The sequence below is a fragment of the Bos mutus genome, chromosome 15, assembly GCF_027580195.1.
Source record: "Bos mutus isolate GX-2022 chromosome 15, NWIPB_WYAK_1.1, whole genome shotgun sequence".
NCBI classification, from domain to species: Eukaryota; Metazoa; Chordata; class Mammalia; order Artiodactyla; family Bovidae; genus Bos; species Bos mutus.
In genome coordinates, this window is record NC_091631.1 from 73695062 (window position 1) to 73720976 (window position 25915).

At 39.6% G+C, this 25915-nt stretch overlaps 1 protein-coding gene across 3 annotated transcripts in view; it reads right to left on the bottom strand.

The window, feature by feature from the left end:
• The window catches only part of TMEM123 (transmembrane protein 123), a 72592-nt gene that overhangs the window by 41719 nt on the left and 4958 nt on the right, over positions 1 to 25915 (bottom strand). Inside the window, exons 2-8 of one of the 3 annotated variants that reach the window (XM_070384338.1) lie at positions 25765 to 25821; positions 22442 to 22495; positions 17082 to 17141; positions 11618 to 11677; positions 10283 to 10357; positions 9507 to 9563; positions 6534 to 6590 (exon numbers count right to left, since the gene is read on the bottom strand). In XM_070384338.1, the coding sequence (XP_070240439.1) occupies positions 6534 to 6590; positions 9507 to 9563; positions 10283 to 10357; positions 11618 to 11677; positions 17082 to 17141; positions 22442 to 22495; positions 25765 to 25821 (420 nt within the window). The remainder of the gene's footprint in view (positions 1 to 6533; positions 6591 to 9506; positions 9564 to 10282; positions 10358 to 11617; positions 11678 to 17081; positions 17142 to 22441; positions 22496 to 25764; positions 25822 to 25915) is intronic. The other 2 variants (XM_070384339.1, XM_070384340.1) reach the window with 2 other exon arrangements.

Consider the following 25915-nt stretch of genomic DNA (forward strand, 5'->3'; position numbering starts at 1 on the left):
TAAGTACACAGTAACCTTCGGAGTAGTCAGAGAAACTATTTCCTATGTCAACTCTCTGGTTAGAAATAACAATATCTATATCTACATCTCTGTCCATCTAACACCATCTGCATCTGAGGTAACCTGTCAGGTCATCTGGTTCCTGTCTTATAGCAGCTTACAACCTAACTGGAAGTTTCCATCTAATGTTTCTTTCATACATAAACCATTTTACCCAAAGGAAATAAAGGAAGGTACTGAGGAATATGAGATTATGTACCTGATGAATTCTTTCCACATCAGTAAGGCTTCTAGTGTTTTCATTGGGGGTAAAAGTTTGAATAATTATTTGAGTAAGCTGTTCCCAAATTTCCACTACCCTCTTCTGCAGAAATCTAACACTCAAACCAGGTGCATCTGTTCAAAACTGCTATGGTCCTGTCGGATCTGTCGATAAAGCCAACCCTACTAGAGTAGCCCAAGCAACTGTACCAAGGATGTACCAAACAACTGTACCAAGCCAAAGGCAATCATGTATGGCGAGAACATTAAGGGAGGTCAAATGCTTTGAATACAGCTTTGTAAAATTATGCCCAAGAAAAGAGCTTCAGACTGGATGGTGGTACCTTGAACCTGAGAATCCCCTTTTAGGGGAAGCATTAATCCTAGCTGATCAAGAAAAATGCTCCTGTATCCTGACTGATACTGAACTGTTGTTCTGATATCTACTGTCCATTCTAGACTATGTTACATTTCCTTGCCCAAAACCTGTTATGAAAAACAATCTGGGCCTGTGCCTTTCTTGCACAGGAAGGATAAATCTATCCATCCACAGACTCTAAACAATATGCTCTCAGACTATACATGAAATGGGGGAAATTATTTTCTAAGTAGATGAAGCATCAAACAAGTCCCTGTAGAAAAGAATGTCAAAAGTATGTCTGTCTTCAAATAATTATTAGAACATACTAAAAAATAAAACCATCACATGTAACTCTGTGGTACAGTTAAAAAGTAACCTTAATTCCTGTTTCTTTGACCTCAAGTGTCTATCTTACTCTACAGACAAAAAAATCCAGCTAGAATAACAGATAAGATTGGAGCACGGACCAGTCAAGTCTGAAAAACATACACAGTGGTTCTTTGTAAATCAGCAACTACAAAATATGTACTTGGTTCCATATAGTGTTAGGTGCCAAGATGAATAAATCATAGAAAGCACTCACAGAACTCAGATGGAGACCAAAAACAAACAAACAAAATCGAGAACAATTGGATTTGCTGAATTCAATATGGTGAGTCCAATGTAACAGTGATACAGATACATGTTTTAAGTGGTACTGCTAGCAGTCTCCTCTTTTGCCAACAGTACATTCCTAGAGAACACATCATACAGGATTTCTCAAAGGTACTGTTTTCCTTTTGGGACTGGTGCCAAATAAACTGCACTAAACTGCACCCAATAAATTGGTAAACAGTATGTTCAAATGACAATTTTTCTACAATTAGAAATGTTACTAACAAAACAAAATACTAAGCATTAAAGTGAAAGTGAAGTCGCTCAGTCGTGTCTGACTCTTTGCGACCCCATGGACTGTAGCCTACCAGGCTCCTCTGTCCATGGGATTTTCCAGGCAATAGTACTGGAGTGAACTGCCATTTCTTTCTCCAGGGATCTTCCTGACCCAGGAATGAAACCCGGGTCTCCTGCATTGTAGACAGACGCTTTACCGTCTGAGCCACCAGGAAGTCTTGGTGGCTTCTCTAATAGCTCAGTTGGTAAAGAATCTGCCTGCAATGCAGGAGACCATGGTTCGATTCCTGAAGATCTGCAGGAGAAGGGATATAGGCTACCCACTCCAGTGTTAAGCCAATGTGGCTACATACTGACCAGTAACTATTGTTAATTTCCACTAAGCATTATGTCCAATTAAAAAAACAAATCCAACAGGTTACATAAGGATCTTCAAGCTTCAGAGATATATCAAAGGGATAAAACAGTTATGCAAAAATCTTACACAATAAACAAAACATTTTTATAATAGCTGTATTATCTGGTCTCTTCAGGAAAAAATTTGAGGCAATGCTTTTTCCCCCTCAAGATAAATACCCTGAGCTAGAAGGAACATTTAAAGTTATCTCATGGACTCTAACATGTGTGTATGTGTGTGATCAGTCATGTCTGACTCTTTGCGACCCATTGGACTACAGTCTGCTAGGCTCCTCTATCTGTGAAATTTTCCAGGCAAGAATACTGGAGTAAATTGCCATTTCTTAATCCAGGGTATCTTCCCAATCCAGGGATCAAGCCTGAAGCTGTTCTCAAAGTACTGCACTGACCTTTAACGATAATTCAGCAAGAAAAATAACGGTATGATCAGACTTTCATAATTCATGTAAATATAATTTTTAAAAAAACAAGTAAATTAAATAGATGTACACAGAATAGCTTTTAGGTAAACTTTTAAAAATTTCCCTAAATCTTCTGGTACCTTAGAACCTTAAAATTTTGTTAAATTCAGCTAAATAATGAGTTAAACTCATTGAATATCTGAATCATTTTCAAATAAGAAAAAACACTGAAAAAGTAAATACTGAACATAGATTTATCCAGTTTTGGCTTTCTTTGACAGAGTTACTAAAGATATTTGGTTTTCTTAGTAAACATGTTTTGTGCCATGCTAAAAGAACTGTACTATGAGAAAGCATGATTCTAGAAATTATGAAGGGTATTCATAAATTGACTAAAGAATGCTTTATTAGAAACCAAGGTTACCAGGGGTTAAGAATTCTAATCCTTTAACATAATTAAAGCTACAAGAAATAGTAAGTGAAAAATCTTCATATATAAGAAAAATAGGATGGTAAAAGAAGGTATAAGAGATGTATTTTTTTTTTTGCTTTTCTCTCTAATTTTATTTTATTTTTTTTACATTGTATTAGTTTTGCCAAAATCAAAATGAATCCGCCACAAAATACCATCCTCTGTCCTCCAAAGCAACCTTATCATTTCAGAAACTGTCCTAAAGCAGGAAAGAAAGGAAAAACACAGAATAAAATCTGAAGGGGTATTATGAAAGTTGTAGGATTTTGGAAAGAGAATCTGGGAAAGGAATTTTATGAGTGATCAAGCTGGGTAAGATTGAACGAATTTGTTGTAAGGGTTTGAAAAAAATAAGCTTTAATATCAATAGTGTACTTATGTAAAACTGGAACTTAATTTTCCATCATCTACTAAAAGACCAAAGTTTGCTTGGACTATGATCTGCTTCTGAGAAAATTCTATGAAAGTTTTCTTTCTTACCTTTTAAGTACTCTTGTCTACAAAGCAAAGATTTTGTGTTTTACCAAAATTATTTTTCTGTGCTTCATGTTATCTCAATCAGATCTTTGTTTTTACTCATGAAAACAAAGTCTTTCCAATTTTAAAAGAGCTAAATTTTGCTCAGAACTATGTAATCTTCTTAGGTAATAAAGTATTGATTTATAATAATCTGTGATCATATTTAGTCAGATGTCTGAACGCTTCTGATGTTTTTGACAAACTTCCCCAAGATCAAACTCTAAATAAAGTCTTTTTGACCTGAAAGTAACACTGGATATTTCCAGAGGGCTCCTACAACATCTCAAAAGATTTGTTTTCTTTCTTACAAAAAGAGAAATCAAACTAATTAGGTTCATTTGGCACGTTAAACTATATGGGAAGCACTGTTAAATAAGTGATGATAAACCTTCTTAGGTTATAATGCATGGTGAATGTTATTTATATAAATGTTCCAGAAATTTTATAAAATTCTGATATATCCTGGTATGATGTTATCAGTCATAATCTAGTTAGTCTCTTAAAATGTATGTCACAGAAATAACCAACTTCAGTAATCTGTTCATAGTGTATTCCTGAGAGACGAAACCTCAGACACCACACTCTGCAGTCTGGAAATTTCATCTCTAGAAAGACTCCTTTCAATCCCACTGAAAAGGCCTCAATCAGGTACTGTTAACCAACCTTATGTCATCAAATTCCAAAAGAAATACTCTTGGATTAACATATCACATGTAAAGAAAGCATCAAACCCAGAGTGGACTTGCACTGGTGACTTGAAAACAAAGACCTCTAAGAAATGAAGCAGACGACATCTGAAGGAGACAGCTGACAGAACCAGGCCAGTATACCTTTTTCTCTCGTTCTTAGGAAGACAATGCCCTTATTGGCATTTCCCAAACTACTGCAAAACGGGGAACTTCTCTGACCATTGGATCTGTCATTAGAAACTTCAATCTGTTCATGATACTGGAAATACCTCATTTTTCCCTGTAACCAATTTCTCATCACCAACATCTGCTGGATCATAGAAAAAGTTAAGGGAATTCCAAAAACATCGGCTTCTGTTTCACTGACTATGCTAAAGTCTTTGACTGTGTGGATCACAACAAACTGGAAATTTCTTAAGAGATGGGAATACCAAACCACCTTACCTGCCTCCTGAGAAACCTGTATGCATGTCAAGAAGCAACAGTGAGAACTGGACATGGAACAACAGATTTGTTCAAAATTGGGAAAAGAATATGCCAAGGCTGTATATTGTCACCCTGCCTATTTAACTTCTATGCAGAGTACATCATGCGAAATGCTGAGCTGGATGAAGCACAAGCTGGAATCAAGATTTCCAGAAATATCAATAACCTCAGATATGCAGATGACACCATCCTTATGGCAGAAAGCGAAAAACTAAAGATAAAGAGCCTCCTGGTGAAAGTGGAATAGGAGAGTGAAAAAGCTGACTTGAAACCCAACATTCAAAAAACGAAGATCATGGCATCTGGTCCCATCACTTCTTGGCTAATAGATGGGGTGAAAGCAGAAACAGTGATGTTTTATTTTCTTGGGCTCCAAAATCACTTGAGGATGGTGACTGCAGCCTTGAAATGAAAAAACGCTTGCTCCTTCGAAGAAAAGGTATGACAAACCTAGAAAGCATACTGAAAATCATTCCACTGACAAAGGTCCACACAGTCAAAGCTATGGTTTTTCCACTTGTCATGGGTGGATGTGACTCGGACCATAAAGAAGGCTGAACACAAAAGAATTGATGCTTTTCAATGTGGTGCCGGAGAAGATTCTTAAGAGTCCCTTGGACAGCAAGGAGATCAAACCAATCAATCCTAAAGAAAATCAACCCTCAATATTCATTAGAAAGACTGATACTGAAGCTACAATACTTTGGCCACCTGATGCAAAGAGCTGACTCAATGGAAAAGACCCTGATGGTTGGAAAGATTGAGGGCAAAAGAAGAAGGGGGCAATAGAGGATGAAGTCATTGGATGCATTAATCACTGATTAATCAGTGATCTGATTAAATGGACAAGAGTTTGAGCAAACTCCGGGAGACATGAAGGACTGGGAAGCTTGGCATGCTGCAGTCCATGGGGTCACAGACACAGACACAACTTGGTGACTAAACATCAACAAATCACTTACATGTGGAATATAAAATGTGGAGCAAATGCACCTATCTATGAAGTAGAAACAGACTCACAGACATACAGAACAGACATAGGGTTTCCAAGGGGGAGCCTGGGTCAGGGAGGGAAGGACTAGGAGTCTGGGGTTAGTAGATGCAAACTGTTGCATTTAGAACTGAAAACCACAATGGTGCTCAGGGAACTCCATTTACTATTCTGGAATAAACCACAATGGAAAAGAAAACAAAAAGGAATGTATACATGTATATAACTAAACCATTTTGCTGTATGGCAAAAATGGACACAACATTGTAAAATAACTGTAGCTCAATAAAAAATTAAAAAATATCCATGACAATCAATAAATATTTGTTGAATAAAAGTAGAAAAAATGGGCCCAGTGATAGGATTTGTGTACCTTTTTTAAGTTTCTACCTCTGTCACTCTTAATAAAGGCAGTGAGAAGATAAACTAAATATCACTTAGAAGAAACATGCGTTACTATTATGTATAACATCAGTCAGGTTCCTATCTATCCATGTTAATTCAGAAAATCAAGGAAGAAATCCATCTCTCCCAAACTAAAATCATAACAAAAAAGCCTAATCTACTGTTTCAATAAGGAAGCAAGGAGGTGCATTGAAATCTAACTGATGGGTGAAATATAAGAAGAGACTTCAACTAGTCTACCAAAGCAACTTAAGGATGCCATGGCTGACCAGTTTAAAGTGATTTCTTCCACCAGCAAGATCAGCAGATTTATGAATTCTAGTTCACATCCATAGGCAGAGCACACAATGTCAGACTGAAAAATGTGCTTGAAAATTCAGTAATAAATTCCAGTATGTTTTTATTAATAGCTTTAGAATTTACTCACAACTTTGCCAGATTGAGAAAGATGGTGAATCCAGTGAACTATCATTTCCTGATGCCTACTAAGGGAAGCCTTTGATGGTAGGCTTTAAGTATTCACAAACACACAAATCATGGTTAAGACAGGCCTGTGTACAGGCTTACATGTACTGGACTAGCTGATATTACTTTATGTATGCTAGGCAGATAATCCGTTTTCTGACCTTTTTAAACTCACCTTCTTTTTGACCACCAGGCTTTTCTTCAGACTGACCATTATTCTGGTTTGGAGATCCTATAAAAACAAAGAAATATTCTGTGAAGAACGGATATCAATATTTAACTAATGATATGGGCAATATGCTTCTCTTTTTTTTAGTGGCCTCTGGTGGGTGAGAGGGTAGATGATTCCACAGGAAATTCTACTTTTGTACTGTTTCTATGAAACATGCCTTGAAACTGTTCATAAATCTAGATCTGCATCACTGGATTTTTTCAGACAGAAGACATACAGTTAATGTAACACTTACCAGGTACTTACTATGTGCCAGCCACTGATAAAATAGATTGGACATGAGGCCATGTGGTTATGAGGAATTTATACTACTGACAACTCTGCTCTTCTGAGGAGAGTGGACCTCATTACTATTAAAGAGTGCCCCAGGTCTGGTACACCAGCATGCCTAACGTCATACAATGGAGAGAAGATGAAGTGCTTTGGGTTTTCACGTAAACTTGGAAGCCTTCTTGATATAATTCTTTGAATTTTTAATTACTAACTTAAAATTTAGAAAAAGTTTGGAGGAATTCATGCTCCACTTAAGCAACTTTTCAGGGTGCATTATTCACCCTGGGTCTTTATATAATGGAAGATTAAACACATATATTACATGGGAGGTGAGCAAGTATGTTATTGTGTACTTTCCCAAAGAAGGCCGCCCCCACACCAAAAACCTCCCAAGTACAAAGAAAGTATGCAAAAACAATTCTGAAGAAGCTATGTTTACTCTGTCTGCCAATTTCTTCCTCTTGCTGGAATCATAATCCATTTATACCAAAAGACTATAGTATGAAGATTAAACCTGAAAGAGATCAAGATCAGCAGACTATGTATTTAGATGTATTTAGCAGCAGGTAGCAAATAATTGACAATATTACGAAGGGCTTACTACATGCCACGCCTTGTGGGGAGCATGTAACCTGCATTAGCCTAACTAACCCCCCAAACAATTCTGCGACAGGAACACACCTAGGCAGTGACAGAAGGGAACTACATTTACTATTCTGCAATAAACCACAATGGAAAAGAAGATAAAAAGAATGTATACATGTATATAACTAAGTCATTTTGCTGTACAGCAGAAATGAACACAACATTGCAAATTAACTGTACTTCAATAAAATATTACTAAAAAATCTCCATGACACTGCACAACACTGTGAATGTATTTAATGCCACCTCTACACTGATAAATGACTACATTTTGAATTTTGTTATGTGCATGTTTCAACAATAAAATAACACAAAAAACAAAGAAAAACTCCAAGAAGTCAGAGCTTGTTCCCTTTTGTACTGTGTCCACACATTCAGATCAGATCAGATCAGATCAGTCCCTCAGTCGTGTCCGACTCTTTGTGACCCCATGAATCGCAGCACGCCAGGCCTCCCTGTCCATCACCAACTCCCAGAGTTCACTGAGACTCACATCCATTGAGTCAGTGATGCCATCCAGCTATCTCATCCTCCGTCGTCCCCTTCTCCTCCTGCCCCCAATCCCTCTCAGCATCAGAGTCTTTTCCAATGAGTCAACTCTTCGCATGAGGTGGCCAAAGTACTGGAGTTTCAGCTTTAGCATCATTCCTTCCAAAGAAATCCCAGGGCTGATCTCCTTCAGGATGGACTGGTTGGATCTCCTTGCAGTCCAAGGACTCTCAAGACTCTTCTCCAACACCACAGTTCAAAAGCATCAATTCTTTGGCGCTCAGCCTTCTTCACAGTCCAACTCTCACATCCATACATAACCACAGGAAAAACCATAGCCTTGACTAGATGAACCTTTGTTGGCAAAGTAATGTCCCTGCTTTTGAATATGCTACCTAGGTTGGTCATAACTTTCCTTCCATGGAGTAAGCGTCTTTTAATTTCATGGCTGCAGTCACCATCTGCAGTGATTTTGGAGCCCAGAAAAATAAAGTCTGACACTGTTTCCACTGTTTCCCCGTCTATTTCCCATGAAGTGGTGGGACCAGATGCCATGATCTTCGTTTTCTGAATGTTGAGCTTTTAGCCAACTTTTTCTCTCTCCACTTTCACTTTCATCAAGAGGCTTTTTAGTTCCTCTTCACTTTCTGCCATAAGGGTGGTATCATCTGCATATCTGAGGTTATTGATATTTCTCCTGGCAATCTTGATTCCAGCTTGTGTTTCTTCCAGTCCAGCGTTTCTCATGACGTACTCCACACATTAAAGACACTCAATAAATACTTGTTGAATAAAAGTAGAAAATATGGGTCCAGTGATAGGATTTGTGTGCCTTTTTTAAGTTTCTACCTCTGTCACTCTTAATAAAGGCAGTGAGAAGATAAACTAAATATCACTTAGAAGAAACATGCATTGATGGTACTATTATTTATAACATCAGTCTGCTCCTATCTTTACATGTTAGTTGAGAAAATCAACGAAGAAATCCATCTGTCCCAAACTAAATGCACAAGAAAAAAGCCTCATCTATTGTTTTAATAAGGAAGCAATGGCGTGGATTGAAATCTAACTGATGGGTGAAATACAAGCAGGGTCTCCTTAGAGTCCACCAAGGCAACTTAAGGCTGCCATGGCTGACCAACTTAAAGTGATTTCTTCCACCAGCAAGATCAGCAGATTTATGAATTCTAGTTCATATCCACAGGCAGAGCACACAATGTTACACCGAAAAATGTGCTTGAAAACTCAGTAATACATTCCAGTATGTTTTTATTAATAGTTTTAGAATTAACTCACAACTTTGCTAGACTGAGAAAGATGATGAATCCAGTGAACTATCATTTCCTGATGCCTACTAAGAGAAGCCTTTGATGGTAGGCTCTAAGTATTCACAAACGCACAAATCATGGTCAAGACAGGTCAGTGTACCAGTTTACATGTACTGGACTAGCTGATATTACTTTATGTATCCTAAGCAGAGAATCCGTTTTCTGACCTTTTTAAACTTACCTCCTTGGTGACCATCGGACTTTTCTTTAGACTGATCATTATTCTGGTTTGAAGATCCTATAAAAACAAAGAAATATTCTGTGAAGAACGGATATTAATATTTAACTAACGATATTGGTAATGTGCTTCTTTTTTTTTTTTCCCTTTTGGCCTCTGGTGGGTGAGAAGGTAGGTGATTCCACAGGAAATTCTACTTTTGTACTGTTTCTATGAAACATGCCTTGAAACTGTTCATAAATCTAGATCTGCATCACTGGATTTTTTCAGACAGAAGACATACAGTTAATGTAACACTTACCAGGTACTTACTATGTGCCAGCCACTGATAAAATAGATTGGACATGAGGCCATGTGGTTATGAGGAATTTATACTACTGACAACTCTGCTCTTCTGAGGAGAGTGGACCTCATTACTATTAATGAGTGGCCCAGTTCTTGTGCACCAGCATCCCTAACGTCATACAATGGAGAGAAGATGAAGTGCCTTAGGGTTTTCATGTAAACTTGGAAGCCTTCTTGATATAATTCTTTGAATTTTTAACTAGTAACTTAAAATTTGGAAAAAGTTTGGAGGAATTCATGCTCCACTTAAGCAACTTTTCAGGGTGCATTATTCACCCTGGGTCTTTATATAATGGAAGATTAAACACATATATTACATGGGAGGTGAGCAAGTATGTTATTGTGTACTTTCCCAAAGAAGGCCGCCCCCACACCAAAAACCTCCCAAGTACAAAGAAAGTATGCAAAAACAATTCTGAAGAAGCTATGTTTACTCTGTCTGCCAATTTCTTCCTCTTGCTGGAACCATAATCCATTTATACCAAAAGAATATGGTGTGAAGATTAAACCTGAAAGAGATCAAGGTCAGCAGACTATGTATTTAGATGTATTTAGCAGCAGGTAGCAAATAATTGACAATATTACGAAGGGCTTACTACATGCCATGCCTGTAGTAATGTACTAATGCATGTAACCTGCATTAGCCCATCTAACCCCTCAAACAATTCTGCGACAGGAACACAGCTAGGCGGTGACAGAAGGGAACTACATTTACTATTCTGCAATAAACCACAATGGAAAAGAAGATAAAAAGAATGTATACATGTATATAACTAAGTCATTTTGCTGTACAGCAGAAATGAACACAACACTGCAAATTAACTGTACTTCAATAAAAAATTACTAAAAAATCTCCATGACACTGCACAACACTGTGAATGTATTTAATGCCACCTCTACACTGATAAATGACTACATTTTGAATTTTATGTTATGTGCATGTTTCAACAATAAAATAACACAAAAAACAAAGAAAAACTCTAAGAAGTCAGAGCTTGTTCCCTTTTGTACTGTGTCCACACATTAAAGACACTCAAAAAATACTTGTTGAATAAAAATAGAAAATATGGGTCCAGTGATAGGATTTGTGTACCTTTTTTAAGTTTCTACCTCTGTCACTCTTAATAAAGGCAGTGAGAAGATAAACTAAATATCACTTAGAAGAAACATGCATTGATGGTACTATTATTTATAACATCAGTCTGCTCCTATCTTTACATGTTAATTGAGAAAATCAACAAAGAAATCCATCTGTCCCAAACTAAAAGCACAAGAAAAAAGCCTCATCTATTGTTTCAATAAGGAAGCAATGGCGTGGATGGAAATTTATCTGATGGGTGAAATATAAGCAGGGTCTCCTTAGAGTCCACCAAGGCAACTTAAGGTTGCCATGGCTGACCAGCTTAAAGTGATTTCTTCCACCAGCAAGATCAGCAGATTTATAAATTCAGTTCATATCCATAGGCAGAGCACACAATGCCATACCAAAAAATGTGCTAGAAAACTCAGTAATAAATTCCAGTATGTTTTTATTAATAGTTTTAGAATTTACTCACAACTTTGCTAGACTGAGAAAGATGGTAAATCCAGTGAACTATCATTTCCTGATGCCTACTAAGGGAAGCCTTTGATGGTAGGCTTTAAGTATTCACAAACGCACAAATCATGGTTAAGATAGGCCTGTGTACAGGCTTACATGTACTGGACTAGCTGATATTACTTTATGTATGCTAGGCAGATAATCCGCTTTCTGACCTTATAAAACTCACCTTCTTGCTTGTTACCATTGGAGTTTCCTCCAGACTGAGGATTATTCTGGTTTGGAGATCCTATAAAAACAAAGAAATATCCTGTGAAGAACGGCCATCAATATTGGACTAACGATACTGGCATTATGCTTCTTTTTTTTTTCTTTCAGCCTCTGGGGGGTGAGAGGGTAGATTATTCCACAGGAAATTCTACTTTTGCACTGCTTCTATGAAACATGCCTTGAAACTGTTCATAAATCTAGATGTGTATCACTCGATTTTTTCAGACGGAAAACATGTAGCTAATGTAACACTTACCAGGTACTTACTATGTGCCAGCCACTGATAAAATAGTTTGGACATGAGGCCTTGTGGTTATGAGGAATTTCTACTGACAACTCTGCTCTTCTGAGGAGAGTGGACCACCCTTACTGTTAACGAGTGCCCAGGTCTGGTACACCAGCACGCCTAACTTCATACAATGGAGAGAAGATGAAGTGGCTTAGGGTTTTCACGTAAACTTGGAAGCCTTCTTGATATAACTCTTTGGATTTTTAACTAGTAACTTAAAATTTGGAAAAAACTTTGGAATAATTCTATGCTTCAGTTAAGCAACTTTTCAGGGTGCATTATTCACCCTGGATCTTTGTATAAGGGAAGATTAAACACATATATTACACGGGTGGCGAGCAAGTATGTGATTGTGTACTTTTCACAAAGAAGGCCTCCCCAACCCCCATCACCTCCCAAGTACAAAGAAAGTAACCAATAACAATTCTTATGGAGCAGCTTTACTCTCTGTGCAAATTTCTTCCTCTTGCTGGAACCATAATCGATTTATCCCAAAAGACTATGGTGTGAAGATTAAACCTGAAAAAGATCAAGGTCAGTATGGGCTCGATAAAGGACAGAAATGGTATAGACCTAACTGATGCAGATGATATTAAGAAGAGTTGGCAAGAATATACAGAAGATCTGTACAAAGAAGATCTTCATGACCCAGATAATCACGATGGTGTGATCACTCACCTAGAGCCAGACATCCTGGAATGTGAAGTCAAGTGGGCCTTTGAAAAAATCACTACGAACAAAGCTAGTGGAGGTGATGGAATTCCAGTTGAGCTATTTCAAATCCTGAAAGATGATGCTGTGAAAGTGCTGCACTCAATATGCCAGCAAATTTGGAAAGCTCAGCAGTGGCCACAGGACCGAAAACCGTCAGTTTTCATTCCAATCCCACAGAAAGGCAATGCCAAAGAATGCTCACACTACTGCACAATTGCACTCATCTTACACGCTAGTAAAGTAATGCCCCAAATTCTCCAAGCCAGGCTTCAAGAGTACATGAACCGTGAACTTCCAGATGTCCAAGCTCGTTTTAGAAAAGGCAGAGGAACCAGAGATCAAATTGCCAACATCTGCTGGATCAAGGAAAAAGCAAGAGAGTTCCAGAAAAACATCTGTTTCTGCTTTATTGACTATGCCAAAGCCTTTGACTGTGTGGATCACAATAAACAGTGGAAAATTCTGAAAGGGATGGGAATACCAGAGCACCTGACCTGCCTCTTGAGAAACCTATATGCAGGTCAGGAAGCAACAGTTAGAACTGGACATGGAACAACAGGCTGGTTCCAAATAGGAAAAGGAGTACGTCAAGGCTGTATATTGTCACCCTGCTTATTTAACTTATATGCAGAGTACTCATGAGAAACGCTGGACTGGAGGAAGCACAAGCTGGAATCAAGATTTCTGGGAAAAATATCAATAACCTCAGATATGCAGATGACATCAACCTTATGGCAGAAAGTGAAGAGGAACTAAAGAGCCTCTAGATGAAAGTGAAAGAGGAGAGTGAAAAAGTTGGCTTAAAGCTCAACATTCAAAAAACAAAGATCATGGCATGTGGTCCCATCACTTCATGGCAAATAGACGGGGAAACAGTGGAAACAGTGTCAGACTTTATTTTTCTGGGCTCCAAAATCACTACAGATGGTGACTGCAGCCATGAAATTAAAAGATGCTTACTCCATGGAAGGAAAGTTATGACCAACCTAGATAGGAGAGACATTCAAAAGCAGAGACATTACTTTGCCAACAAAGGTCTGTCTAGTCAAGGCTATGGTTTTTGCAGTGGTCCTGTATAGATGTGAGAGTTGGACTGGGAAGAAAGCTGAGCACTGAAGAATTGATGCTTTTGAACTGTGGTGTTGGAAAAGACTCTTGAGAGTCCCTTGGACTGCAAGGAGATCCAACCAGTCCATCCTAAATTAGGAGATCAGTCCTGGGGGTTCCTTGGAAGGACTGATGCTAAAGCTGAAACTCCAATACGTTGGCTACTTCATGCGAAGAGTTGACTAATTGGAAAAGACCCTGATGCTGGGAGGGATTGGGGGCAGTAGGAGAAGGGGACGACAGAGGATGAGATGGCTGGATGGCATCACCGACTCGATGGACATGAGTTTGAATGAACTCCGGGAATTGGTGATGTACAGTGAGGCCTGGTGTGCTGCGATTCATGGAGTCACAAAGAGTCAGACACGACTGAGTGACTGAACTGGAGCAGCAGGGAGCAAATAATTGAGAATATGATGAAGGGCTTACTACATGCCACACCTTGTGGGGAACATGTAACCTGCATTAGCCCATCTAGCCCCCAAAACAATTCTGCGACACGAACACAGCTGGGCAGTGATAGAAGACCCACAGGAGACACATAGGAGACCACCCAGCTGTGTTTAGTTGCTCTAATGTGTCTGACTCTTTGCAATCCTGTGGACTGTAGCCCACGAGGCACCTCTGTCCATGGAGATGCTCCAGGGAAGAATACTGGAGTGAGTTGCCATGTCCTCCTCCAGGGGATCTTCCCAACCCAGTGATCAAATCCAGGTCTCCTGCACTGCAGGTGGATTCTTTACCATCTGAGCCACCAGAGAAGCCCATGAAAACTGGAGTGGGTAGCAGATCCCTTTCTCCAGGGGATCTTTCCCACCCAGGAATCGAACCAGGGTCTCTTGCCTTGCAGGCAGATTCTGGCCACCCAGCCAGTAAGTGGTGGATTCTCAGATGTGGACCAGGCTGTTTGAGTCCAAAGCGCATACATGAGAGTGCCAAATTGAAGTGCTGATTTTCTACAATCCTGCTTCTGCCCATATTCCCAGCTGTTGCATTGGTGATTGCTCAACCCTAACACAAGTTATCTTTTGAGTTTTCCTTCATCCTCACTCCACCATCCAAACCATTAGCAATGATTTCAGTTCCACACCCTAAGTAGATCTAGACTCTACCCTCTTATCCCCATTACCCCATGTCTTCATCTTTTGCCCAGATTACAAGAGCCTCCTGTTTTTCTCTCCCGGCTGTCGTCGTTCTTATGATGGATGTTTTCCGTTTTTCTTTTTTCTGCCTTGAGGAAGAAGGCAGAAACTGCCCTCTTTCTAAGGTCTTTCTAGTTTTAAGATCTCTTCACCCTTTTTCAAAAATACTTAGGAAGTACCTACTGTGTGCAAGCACTGAAACAAAGAATGTCTTGGATGATCTAAGTACAGGGAGGTGGGTGCTTTACGTGACAAAAAGAGACCAAGTATTACAGCAGAATACTTCACTAAATGGACTTAAGTTCATAAAGTGCCACAGATTCATTAAAGATTAATTTCATCTCCTAACTGGCTACCCTTTATGGTGGCTTTTGAAGACTGCAATCACTTTATACTTAGCTTATTAAAAAGGTTCAACCAAGGTCCGCCTAGTCAAAGCTATGGTTTTGCAGTAGTCATGTGCAGATGTGAGTTGGACCATAAAAAGACTCAACACAAAATAATTGATGCTTTTGAATGTGGTGCAAGAGAAGATTCGTAAGAGTCTCTTGGACTGCAATGAGATCAAACCAGTCAATCCTAAAGAAAATCAACCCTCAATATTCATTGGAAAGACTGATGCTGAAGCTACAATACTTTGGCCACCTGATGCAAAGAGCTGACTCGCTGCAAAAGACCCTGATGCTGGGAAAGATTGAAGGCAAAAGCAGAAGGGGACAACAGAGGATGAGGTGATTGGATGGATTACTCACGGATTAATCAGTGATCTGATTAAATGGACATGAGTTTAAACAAACTCCAGGAGACATGAAGAACAGGGAGGCTTGGCATGCTGCAGTCCATGTGGTCACAGAGTCAAACACAATTTAGTGACTAAACAACAACAAATCCCTTATATGTGGAATCAAAAAATGGAGCAAATGAACCTATGTTTGAAGTAGAAACAGACTCACAGACATACAGAACAGACTTAGGGTTTCCAAGGGGGAGCAGGGGTCGGGGAGGAGGGGACTAGGAGTTTGCGATTACTCGATGCAAACTGTTACATACAGAACTCAGAAAACACAACAGTGCACAGGGAACTCCATTTACTCTTCTGAAATAAACCATAATGGAAAAGAAAATAAAAAACAATGTATACATGTATATAAGTAAGTCATTTTGCTATACAGCAGAAATGAACACAACATTGTTAAATTTTGTTTAACACAAAATTGTTAAATTAACTGCACTTCAATAAAAAATTACTAAAAAATCTCCACGACACTGCACAACGTTGTGAATGTATTTAATGCTACCTCTACACTGAAAAACGGCTAACTTTGTGAATTTTTAGTTATGTGTGTGTTTCAACAATAGAATAACACAAAAAACAAAGAAAAACTCCAAGGAGTCATAGCTTGGTCCCTTTTGTACTGTGTCCACACATTAAAGACACTCAATAAATATTTACGAATAAAAGTAGAAAATATGGGTCCAGTGATAGGATTTGTGTACCTTTTTTAAGTTTCTACCTCTGTCACTCTTAATAAAGGCAGTGAGAAGATAAACTAAATATCACTTAGAAGAAACATGCGTTGATGGTACCATTATTTGTAACATCAGTCTGGTTCCTATCTTTACATGTTAATTGAGAAAATCAACAAAGAAATCCATCTGTCCCAAACTAAAAGCACAAGAAAAAAGCCTCATCTATTGTTTCAATAAGGAAGCAACAGCGTGGATGGAAATTTATCTGATGGGTGAAATATAAGCAGGGTCTCCTTAGAGTCCACCAAGGCAACTTAAGGTTGCCATAGCTGACCAGCTTGAAGTGATTTCTTCCACCAGCAAGATCAGCAGATTTATGAATTCTAGTTCATACCCATAGGCAAAGGACATAATGTCATACCAAAAAAATGTGCTAGAAAACTCAGTAATACCAGTATGTTTTTATTAATAGTTTTAGAATTTACTCACAACTTTGCTAGACTGAGAAAGATGATGAATCCAGTGAACTATCATTTCCTGATGCCTACTAAGGGAAGCCTTTGATGGTAGGCTTTAAGTATTCACAAACGCACAAATCATGGTTAAGACAGGCCTGTGTACAGTTTACATGTGCTGGACTAGCTGATATTACTTTATATATGCTAGGCAGATAATCCGTTTTCTGACCTTATAAAACTCACCTCCTTCGTTGTTACCATTGGAGTTTCTTTCAGACTGAGGATTATTCTGGCTTGAAGATCCTATAAAAACAAAGAAATATCCTGTGAAGAACGGCCATCAACATTGAACTAAGGGTACTGGCAATATGTTTCTTTTGGCCCCAAGGGGTGGCAGGGTAGATTACTCCACAGGAAGTTCTACTTTTGCACTGCTTCTATGAAACATGCCTTGAAACTGTTCATAAATCTAGATCTGCATCACTGGATTTTTTAAGACAGAAAACATGTAGCTAATGTAACACTTACTAGGTACTTACTATGTGCCAACCACTGATAAAATAGATTGGATATGAGGCCATGCGGTTATGAGGAATTTCTACTACTGACAACTCTGCTCTTCTGAGGAGAACAGACCACCTTTAATATTAACGAGTGCCCAGGTCTTATGCACCAGCACACCTAACTTCATACAATGGAGAGAAGGTGAAATGGCTTAGGGTTTTCATGTAAACTTGGAAGCCTTCTTGATATAATTTTTTGAATTTTTAACTAGTAACTTAAAATTTGGAAAAAGTATGGAAGAATTCTATGCTCCAGATAAGCAGCTTTTCAGGGTACAATATTCACCCTGGATCTTTATATAATGGAAGATTAAATACATATATTACATGGGAGGCGAGCAAGTATGTTATTTTGTACTTTCCCAAACTATGCCCTGCAGAAGGCAATGGCACCCCACTCCAGTACTCTTGCCTGGAAAACCCCATGGACGGAGGAGCCTGGTAGGCTGCAGTCCATGGGGGTCGCTAAGAGTCGGACACAACTGAGCGACTTCACTTTCCCTTTTCACTTTCATGCATTGAGAAGGAAATGGCAACCCGCTCCAGTGTTCTTGCCTGGAGAATCCCAGGGACGGGGGAACCTGGTGGGCTGCCGCCTATGGGGTTGCACAGAGTCAGACACGACTGAAGCGACTTAGCAGCAGCAGCAGCAGCAAAGTATGCCTCCGCCAACCCAAAAAACTCCCAAGTACAAAGAAAGTAAGCAATAACAATTCTGATAAAGCTATCTTTACTCTTTCTGCCATTTTCTTCCTCTTGCTGGAACCATAATCCATTTATACCAAAAGACTATGCTGTGAAGATTAAACCTGAAAAAGATCAAGGTCAGTAGACTATGTATTTAGCAGCAGGTAGCAAGTAACTGACAATATTACGAAGGTCTTACTACATGCCACGCCTTGTGGGGAGCATGTAACCTGCATTAGCCCATCTAACCCCCAAACAATTCTGCGACAGGAACACAGCTAGGCAGTGACAGAAGACCCATAGGAGACCACCCAGCTGTGTTTAGTTGCTCCACTGTGTCTGACTCTGTGATCCCATTAACTGTAGCCCACCAGGCACCTCTGTCCATGGAGATGCTCCAGGCAAGAATACTGGAGTGAGCTGCCATGTCCTCCTCCAGGGGATCTTCCCAACCCAGGGATGGACTCCAGGTCTCCTGCACTACAGGTGGATTCTTTACCATTTCAGCCACCATGGAAGCCCATGAATACTGGAGTGGGTAGCCGATCCCGTTCTCCAGGGGATCTTTCCCACCCAGGAATCAAACCAGGGTCTCCTGCCTTGCAGGCAGATTCTGGCCACCCAGCCAGTAAGTGGTGGAGTCTCAGATGTGGACCAGGCTGTTGATTCCAAAGTGCACACATGAGAGTGCCAAATTGAAGTGCTGATTTTCTACAATAAACCTGCTTCTGCCCACATGTTCCCAGTTGTTGCATTGCTGGTTGCTCAACCCTAACACCAGGAAGTTATCTTTTCATTCTTCCATCTTCCTCACTCTACTATCCAATCCATTAGCAATGATTTCAGTTCCCCACCCCAAGTAGATCTAGACTCTACCCACTTATCCCCACTACCCCATGTCTTCATCTTTTGCCCAGATTACAAGAGCCTCCTGTTTTTCTCTCCCTGCTGTCGTCACTCTTATGACAGATGCTTTCCTTTTCTCTTTTTTTTGGCTTGAGGAAGAAGGCAGAAACTGCCTTCTTTCTAAGCTCTTCTAGTTTTAAGATCTCTTCACCTTTTTCAAAAAATACTTATGAAGTATCCACTGTGTTCAAGCACTAAAATAAAGACTGTCTTGGACTTTCTAAGTACAAGGAGTCAAGTGCTTTACATGACAAATAAAGACCAAGTATTACAGCAGAATACTTCACTAAATGGAATTAAGTTAAGTTCATAAAGTGCCACAGATTCCTTAAAGATTAATTTCATCACCTAACTGGCTACCAATTATGGTGGCTTTTGAAGTCTGGCAATCACTTTATAGATAGCATATTAAAAAGCAGAGACATTACTTTGCAAAAAATAGTCTGTCTAGTCAAAGCTATGGTTTTTGCAGTAGTCATGTATGCGTGTCAGAGGTGGACTATAAAGAAAGCTGAATGCCAAAGAATTGATGGTGTTTAACTGTGGTGTTGCGAGAAGACTCTTGAAAGTCCCTTGGACTACAAGGAGATCAAAGCAGTCAATCCTAAAGTAAACAACCCTCAATGTTCATTGGAAAGACTGATGTTGAAGCTACAATACTTTGGCCACCTGATGCAAAGAGCTGACTCATTGCAAAAGACCCTGATGCTGGGAAAGACTGAAGGCAAAAGCAGAAGGAGGCAACAGAGGATGAAGTGACTGGATGGGTTAATCACTGATTAATCAGTAATCTGATTAAATGGACATGAGTTTGAGCAAACCCTGGGAGAGATGAAGGACAGGGAAGCTTGGCATGCTGCAGTCTATGGGGTCACAGAGTCAGACACAACTTAGTAACTCAACAACAACAAATCACTTATATGTGGAATCTAAAATATGACAAAAATGAACCTATCTATGAAGTAGAAACAGACTCACAGACATACAGAACAGACATAGGGTTTCCCAGGGGGAGCCTGGGCCTGGGAGGGAGGGACTAGGAGTCTGGGGTTAGTAGATGCAAACTGTTACATACAGAACTGAGAAACAACAACGGTGCTCAGGGAACTCCATTCACTATTCTGCAATAAACCACAAGGAAAAGAAAATGAAAAGAATGTATACATGTATATAACTAAGTCATTTTGCTGTACAGCAGAAATGAACACAACATTGCAAATTAACTGTACTTCAATAAAAATTTAATAAAAAATCTCCATGACACTGCACAACATTGTGAATGCATTTAATGCCACCTGTACACTTAAAAAGAAAGTGTATTGTCAAAGAAAGGCAATGCCAAAGAATGCTTAAAGTACTGCACCATTGCACTCATCTCACATGCTAGTAAAGTAATGCTCAAAATTCTCCAAGCCAGGCTTCAGCAGTACGTGAAATGTGAACTTCCAGATGTTTAAGCTCGTTTTAGAAAAGGCAGAGGAACCACAGATTAAATTGCCAACATCCGCTGGATCATTGAAAATGCAAGAGTTCCAGAAAAACATCTATTTCTACTTTATTGACTATGCCAAAGCCTTTGACTGTGTGCATCACAATACACTGTGGAAAATTCTGAAAGAGATGGGAAAACCAGAGCACCTGACCTGCCTCTTGAGAAACCTACATGCAGGTAAGGAAGTAACAGTTAGAACTGGACATGGAACAACAGACTGGTTCCAAACAGGAAAAGGAGTACCTCAAGGCTGTATATTGTCACCCTGCTTATTTAACTTATATGCAGAGTACATCATGAGAAACACTGGGCTGGAAGAAGCACAAGCTGGAATCAAGATTGCTGGGAGAAATATCAATAACCTCAGATATGCAGATGACACCACCCTTATGGCAGAAAGTGAAGAGGAAATCAAAAGCCTCTTGATGAAAGTGAAGAGGAGAGTGAAAAAGTTGGCTTAAAACTCAAAATTCAGAAAACTAAGATGGTGGTATCTGGTCCCATCACTTCATGGGAAATAGATGGGGAAACAGTGGAAACAGCGACAGACTTATTTTTTTGTGCTCCAAAATCACTGCAGACGATGACTGCAGCCATGAAATTAAAAGATGCTTACTCTTTGGAAAGAAAGTTATGACCAACCTAGATAGCATATTCAAAAGCAGAGATATTACTATGCCAACAAAGGTCCATCTAGTCAAGGCTATGGTTTTTCCAGTGGTCATGTATGGATGTGAGAGTTGGACTATGAAGAAAGCTGAGCACCGAAGAACTGATGCTTTTGAACTGTGGTGTTGGAGAAGACTCTTGAGAGTCCCTTGGACTGCAAAGAGATCCAATCAGTCCATCTTGAAGGAGATCAGTCCTGGGTGTTCATTTGAAGGACTGATGCTGAGGCTGAAACTCCAGTACTTTGGCCACCTAATGCGAAGAGTTGACTCATTGGAAAAGACCCTGATGCTGGGAGAGACTGGGGGCAGGAGGAGAAGGGGACGACAGAGGATGAGATGGCTGGATGGCAATACCGACTCGATGCACATGAGTTTGGGTGGATTCCAAGAGTTGGTGATGGACAGGGAGGCCTGGCGTGCTGTGGTTCATGGGGTTGCAAAGAGTTGGACACAACTGAGTGACTGAACTGAACTGAACACTTAAAAATGGCTAACTCTGTGAATTTTAAGTTATGTGTATGTTTCAACAATAAAATGTCACAAAAAAACAAACAAAAACTCCCAGAAGTCAGAGCTTGGTCCCTTTTGTACTGTGCCCACACATTAGAGACACTCAATAAATATTTGTTGAAAAAATGGGTCCAGTGATAGGATTTTTGTACCTTTTTAAGTTTCTACCCCCGTCACTCTTAATAAAGGCAGTGAGAAAATAAACTAAATATTACTTAGAAGAAACATGCGTTTATGGTACTATATAACATCAGTCTTGTTCCTATCCTTCCATGTTAATTGAGAAAATCAAGGAAGAAATCCATCTGTCCCAAACTAAAGGCACAAGAAAAGAGCCTCATCTAGTGTTTCAATAGGGAAGCAAGGGGGTGGATTGAAGGCAAATTAAGGCTGCCATGGCTGACCAGCTTAAAGTGATTTCTTCCACCAGCAAGATCAGCAGATTTATGAATTCTAGTCATATTCATAGGCAGAGCCCAAAATGTCATACCTAAAAATGTGCTTCTACATTCAGTAATATATTTCCGTATGTTTTTATTAAGAGTTTTAGAATTTACTCACAACTTTGCTAGACTTAGAAAGGTGGTGAATCCAGTGAACTATCATTTCCTGATACCTACTAAGGGAAGCCTTTGATGGTAGGCTCTAAGTATTCACAAACGCACAAATCATGGTTAAGACAGGTCAGTGTACCAGCTTACATGTATTTGATTAGCTGTTATTATTTTATGTATGCTAGGCAGATAAACCGTTTTTTGACCTTTTTAAACTCACCTCCTTGGCTGTCCTTGGAGTTTTCTGGAGATTTAGGATCATTGTCTGCAGTTCCTATAAAAACAAAGAAATATTCTGTGAAGAAAGGACATCAATATTTAACTAAGGGTACTGGCAATGTTTTTCTTTCAGCCTATGTGGGTTGGGAGGGTAGATTATTCCACAGGACGTTCTACTTCTGCACTGTTTCTATGAAACAGGCCTTGAAATTGTTCATAAATCTAGATCTCTATTACTGGATTATTTAAGACAGAAAACATATAGCTAATGTACACACTTACCAGGTACTTACTATGTGCCAGCCACTGAAAAATAGTTTGGACATGAGGCCATGTGGTTATGAGGTATTTCTACTACTGACAACTCTGCTCTTCTGAGGAGAGTGGACCACCCTTACTATTAACGAGTGCCCAGGTCTTGTACACCAGCACACCTAACATAAAACAATGGAGAGAAGATGAAGTCGCTTAGGGTTTTCATGTAAAGTTGGAAGCCTTCTCAAGATAATTCTTTGAATTTTTAACTGCTGCTGCTAATTTGCTTCAGTCGTGTCCAACTCTGTGCGACCCCAAAGACGGCAGCCCACCAGGCTCCCCTGTCCCTGGGATTCTCCAGGGAAGAACACTGGAGTGGGCTGCCATTTCCTTCTCCATTGCAGGAAAGTGAAAAGTGAAAACGAAGTCGCTCAGTCAGGTCTGACTCTTCGTGACACCATGGACTGCAGCCTACCAGGCGCCTCTGTCCATGGGATTTTCCAGGCAAGAGTACTGGAGTGGGGTGCCATTGCCTTCTCTGGAATTTTTAACTAGTACCTTAAAATTTGGGAAAAGTTTGGAAGAATTCTATGCTTCAGTTAAGCAACTTTTCAGGGTGCATTATTTACCCTGGATCTTTACATAATGGAAGATTAAAAACATATATTACATGGGAGGCGAGCAAGTGTATTATTGTGTACTTTTCACAAAGAAGGCCTCCCCTCAAAAAAAACCTTTGAAGTAAAAAGAAAGTAAGCAATAACAATTCTGATGGAGCTATCGTTACTGTGTGAGAAAATTTCTTCCTCTTGCTGGAACCATAGTACATTATTCCCAAAAAGCTATGGTGTGAAGATTAAACCTGGAAAAGATCAAGGTCAGTAGACCATATATTTAGATGTATTTAGCAGCAGGTACCAAATAACTGGCAATATTATGAAGGGCTTAAAAGTGCCAGGACCTGTGGGGAGCATGTAACCTGCATTAGCCCATCTAACCCCCAAACAATTCTGCGACAGGAACACAGCTAGGCAGTGACAGAAGACCCATAGGAAGACCCACAGGAGACCCATAGAAGACCACCCAGCTGTGTTTATTTGCTCCGCTGTGTCTGACTTTGCGATCCCGTGGACTGTAGCCCACCAGGCACCTCTGTCCATGGAGATGCTCCAGGCAAGAATACTGGAGTGAGCTGCCATGTCCTCCTCCAGGGGATCTTCCCAACCCAGGGATCGAATCCAGGTCTCCTGCACTGCAGGTGGATTCTTTACCATCTCAGCCACCATGGAAGCCCATGAATACTGGAGTGGGTAGCCGATCCTGTTTTCCAGGGGGATCTTTCCCACTCAGGAATCGAACCAGGGTTTCCTGCCTTGCAGGCAGATTCTGGCCACCCAGCCAGTAAGCGGTGGAGTCTCAGATGTGGACCAGGCTGTTTGATTTCAAAGCGTGTACATGAGAGTGCCAAATCAAAGTGCTGATTTACGATAAACCTGCTTCTGCCCTCATGTTCCCAGTTGTTGCATTGGTGATTGCTCAACCCTAACACAAGGAAGTTATCTTTTCATTCTTCCTTCTTCCTCACTCCACCATCCAATCCATTAGCAATGATTTCAGTTCCACACCCCAAGTAGATCTAGACTCCACCCACTTATCCCCATTACCCATGTCTTCATCTTTTGCCCAGATTACAAGAGCCTCATGTTTTCCTCTCCCTGCTGTTGTCACTCTTATGATGGATACTTTCCTTTTTTCCTTTTTCTGGCTTGAGGAAGAAGGCAGAAACTGCCTTCTTTCTAAGCACTTTCTAGTTTTAAGACCTCTTCACCTTTTTCAAAATATACTTAGGAAGTACCTACTGTGTGCAAGCACTGAAATAAAGACTGTCTTGGACAATCTAAGTACAAGGAGGCGGATACTTTACATGACAGAAAAAGACCAAGTATTACAGGAGAATACTTCACTAAATGGAATTAAGTTCATAAAGTGGCACAGATTCATTAAAGATTAATTTCATCTCCTAATTGGCTACCCATTATGGTGGCTTTTGAAGTCTGGCAATCACCATATAGATAGCATATTAAAGAGCAGAGACATTACTTTGCAAACAAAGGTCCATCTAGTCACAGCTATAAAATAAAAATATCTTCAAAAAAAATTGCATAATATTGTGAATGTATTTAATGCCACCTGTACACTTAAAAATGGCTAACGTTGTGAATTTTATGTTACGTGCATGTTTCAACAATAAAATAACACAAAAAACAAAGAAAAACTCCAAGAAGTCAGAGCTTGGTCCCTTTTGTACTGTGTCCACACAGTAAAGACACTTAATAAATATTTGTTGAATAAAAGTAGAAAAAATGGGTTCAGTGATAGGATTTGTGTACCTTTTTTAAGTTTCTACCTCTGTCACTCTTAATAAAGGCAGTGAGAAGATAAACTAAATATCACTTAGAAGAAACATGCGTTGATGGTACTATTATTATAACATTAGTCTGGTTCCTATGCTTCCATGTTAATACAGAAAATCAAGGAAGAAATCCATCTGTCCTAAACTAAAAGCAGAAGAAAAAAAGCCTCATCTATTGTTTTAATAAGGAAGCAATGGTGTGGATTGAAATCTAACTGATGGGTGAAATATAAGCAGGGTCTCCTTAGAGTCCACCAAGGCAAATTAAGGCTGCCATGGCTGACCAGCTTAAAGTGATTTCTTCCACCAGCAAGATCAGCAGATTTATGAATTCTAGTTCGTATTCATAGGCAGAGCGCAAAATGTCATACCTAAAAATGTGCTTGAAAACTCAGTAATAAATTCCAGCATTTTTTTTATTAATAGTTCTAAAATTTACTGACAACTTTGCTAAACTGAGAAAGATGGTGAATCCAGTGAACTATCATTTCCTGATGCCTACTAAGGGAAGCCTTTGATGGTAGGCTTTAAGTATTCACAAACGCACAAATCATGGTTAAGACAGGTCAGTGTACCAGTTTACATGCACTGGACTAGCTGATATTACTTTATGTATGCTAGGCAGATAATCCGTCTTCTGACCTTTTTAAACTCACCTCCTTGGTTATCACTGGAATTTTCTACAGACATAGGATTCTTCTGACTTACAGATCCTATAAAAACAAAGAAATATCCTGTGAATAACGGCCATCAATATTTAATAAGGGTACTGGCAATATGTTTCTTTCAGCCCCTGAGGGGTGGCAG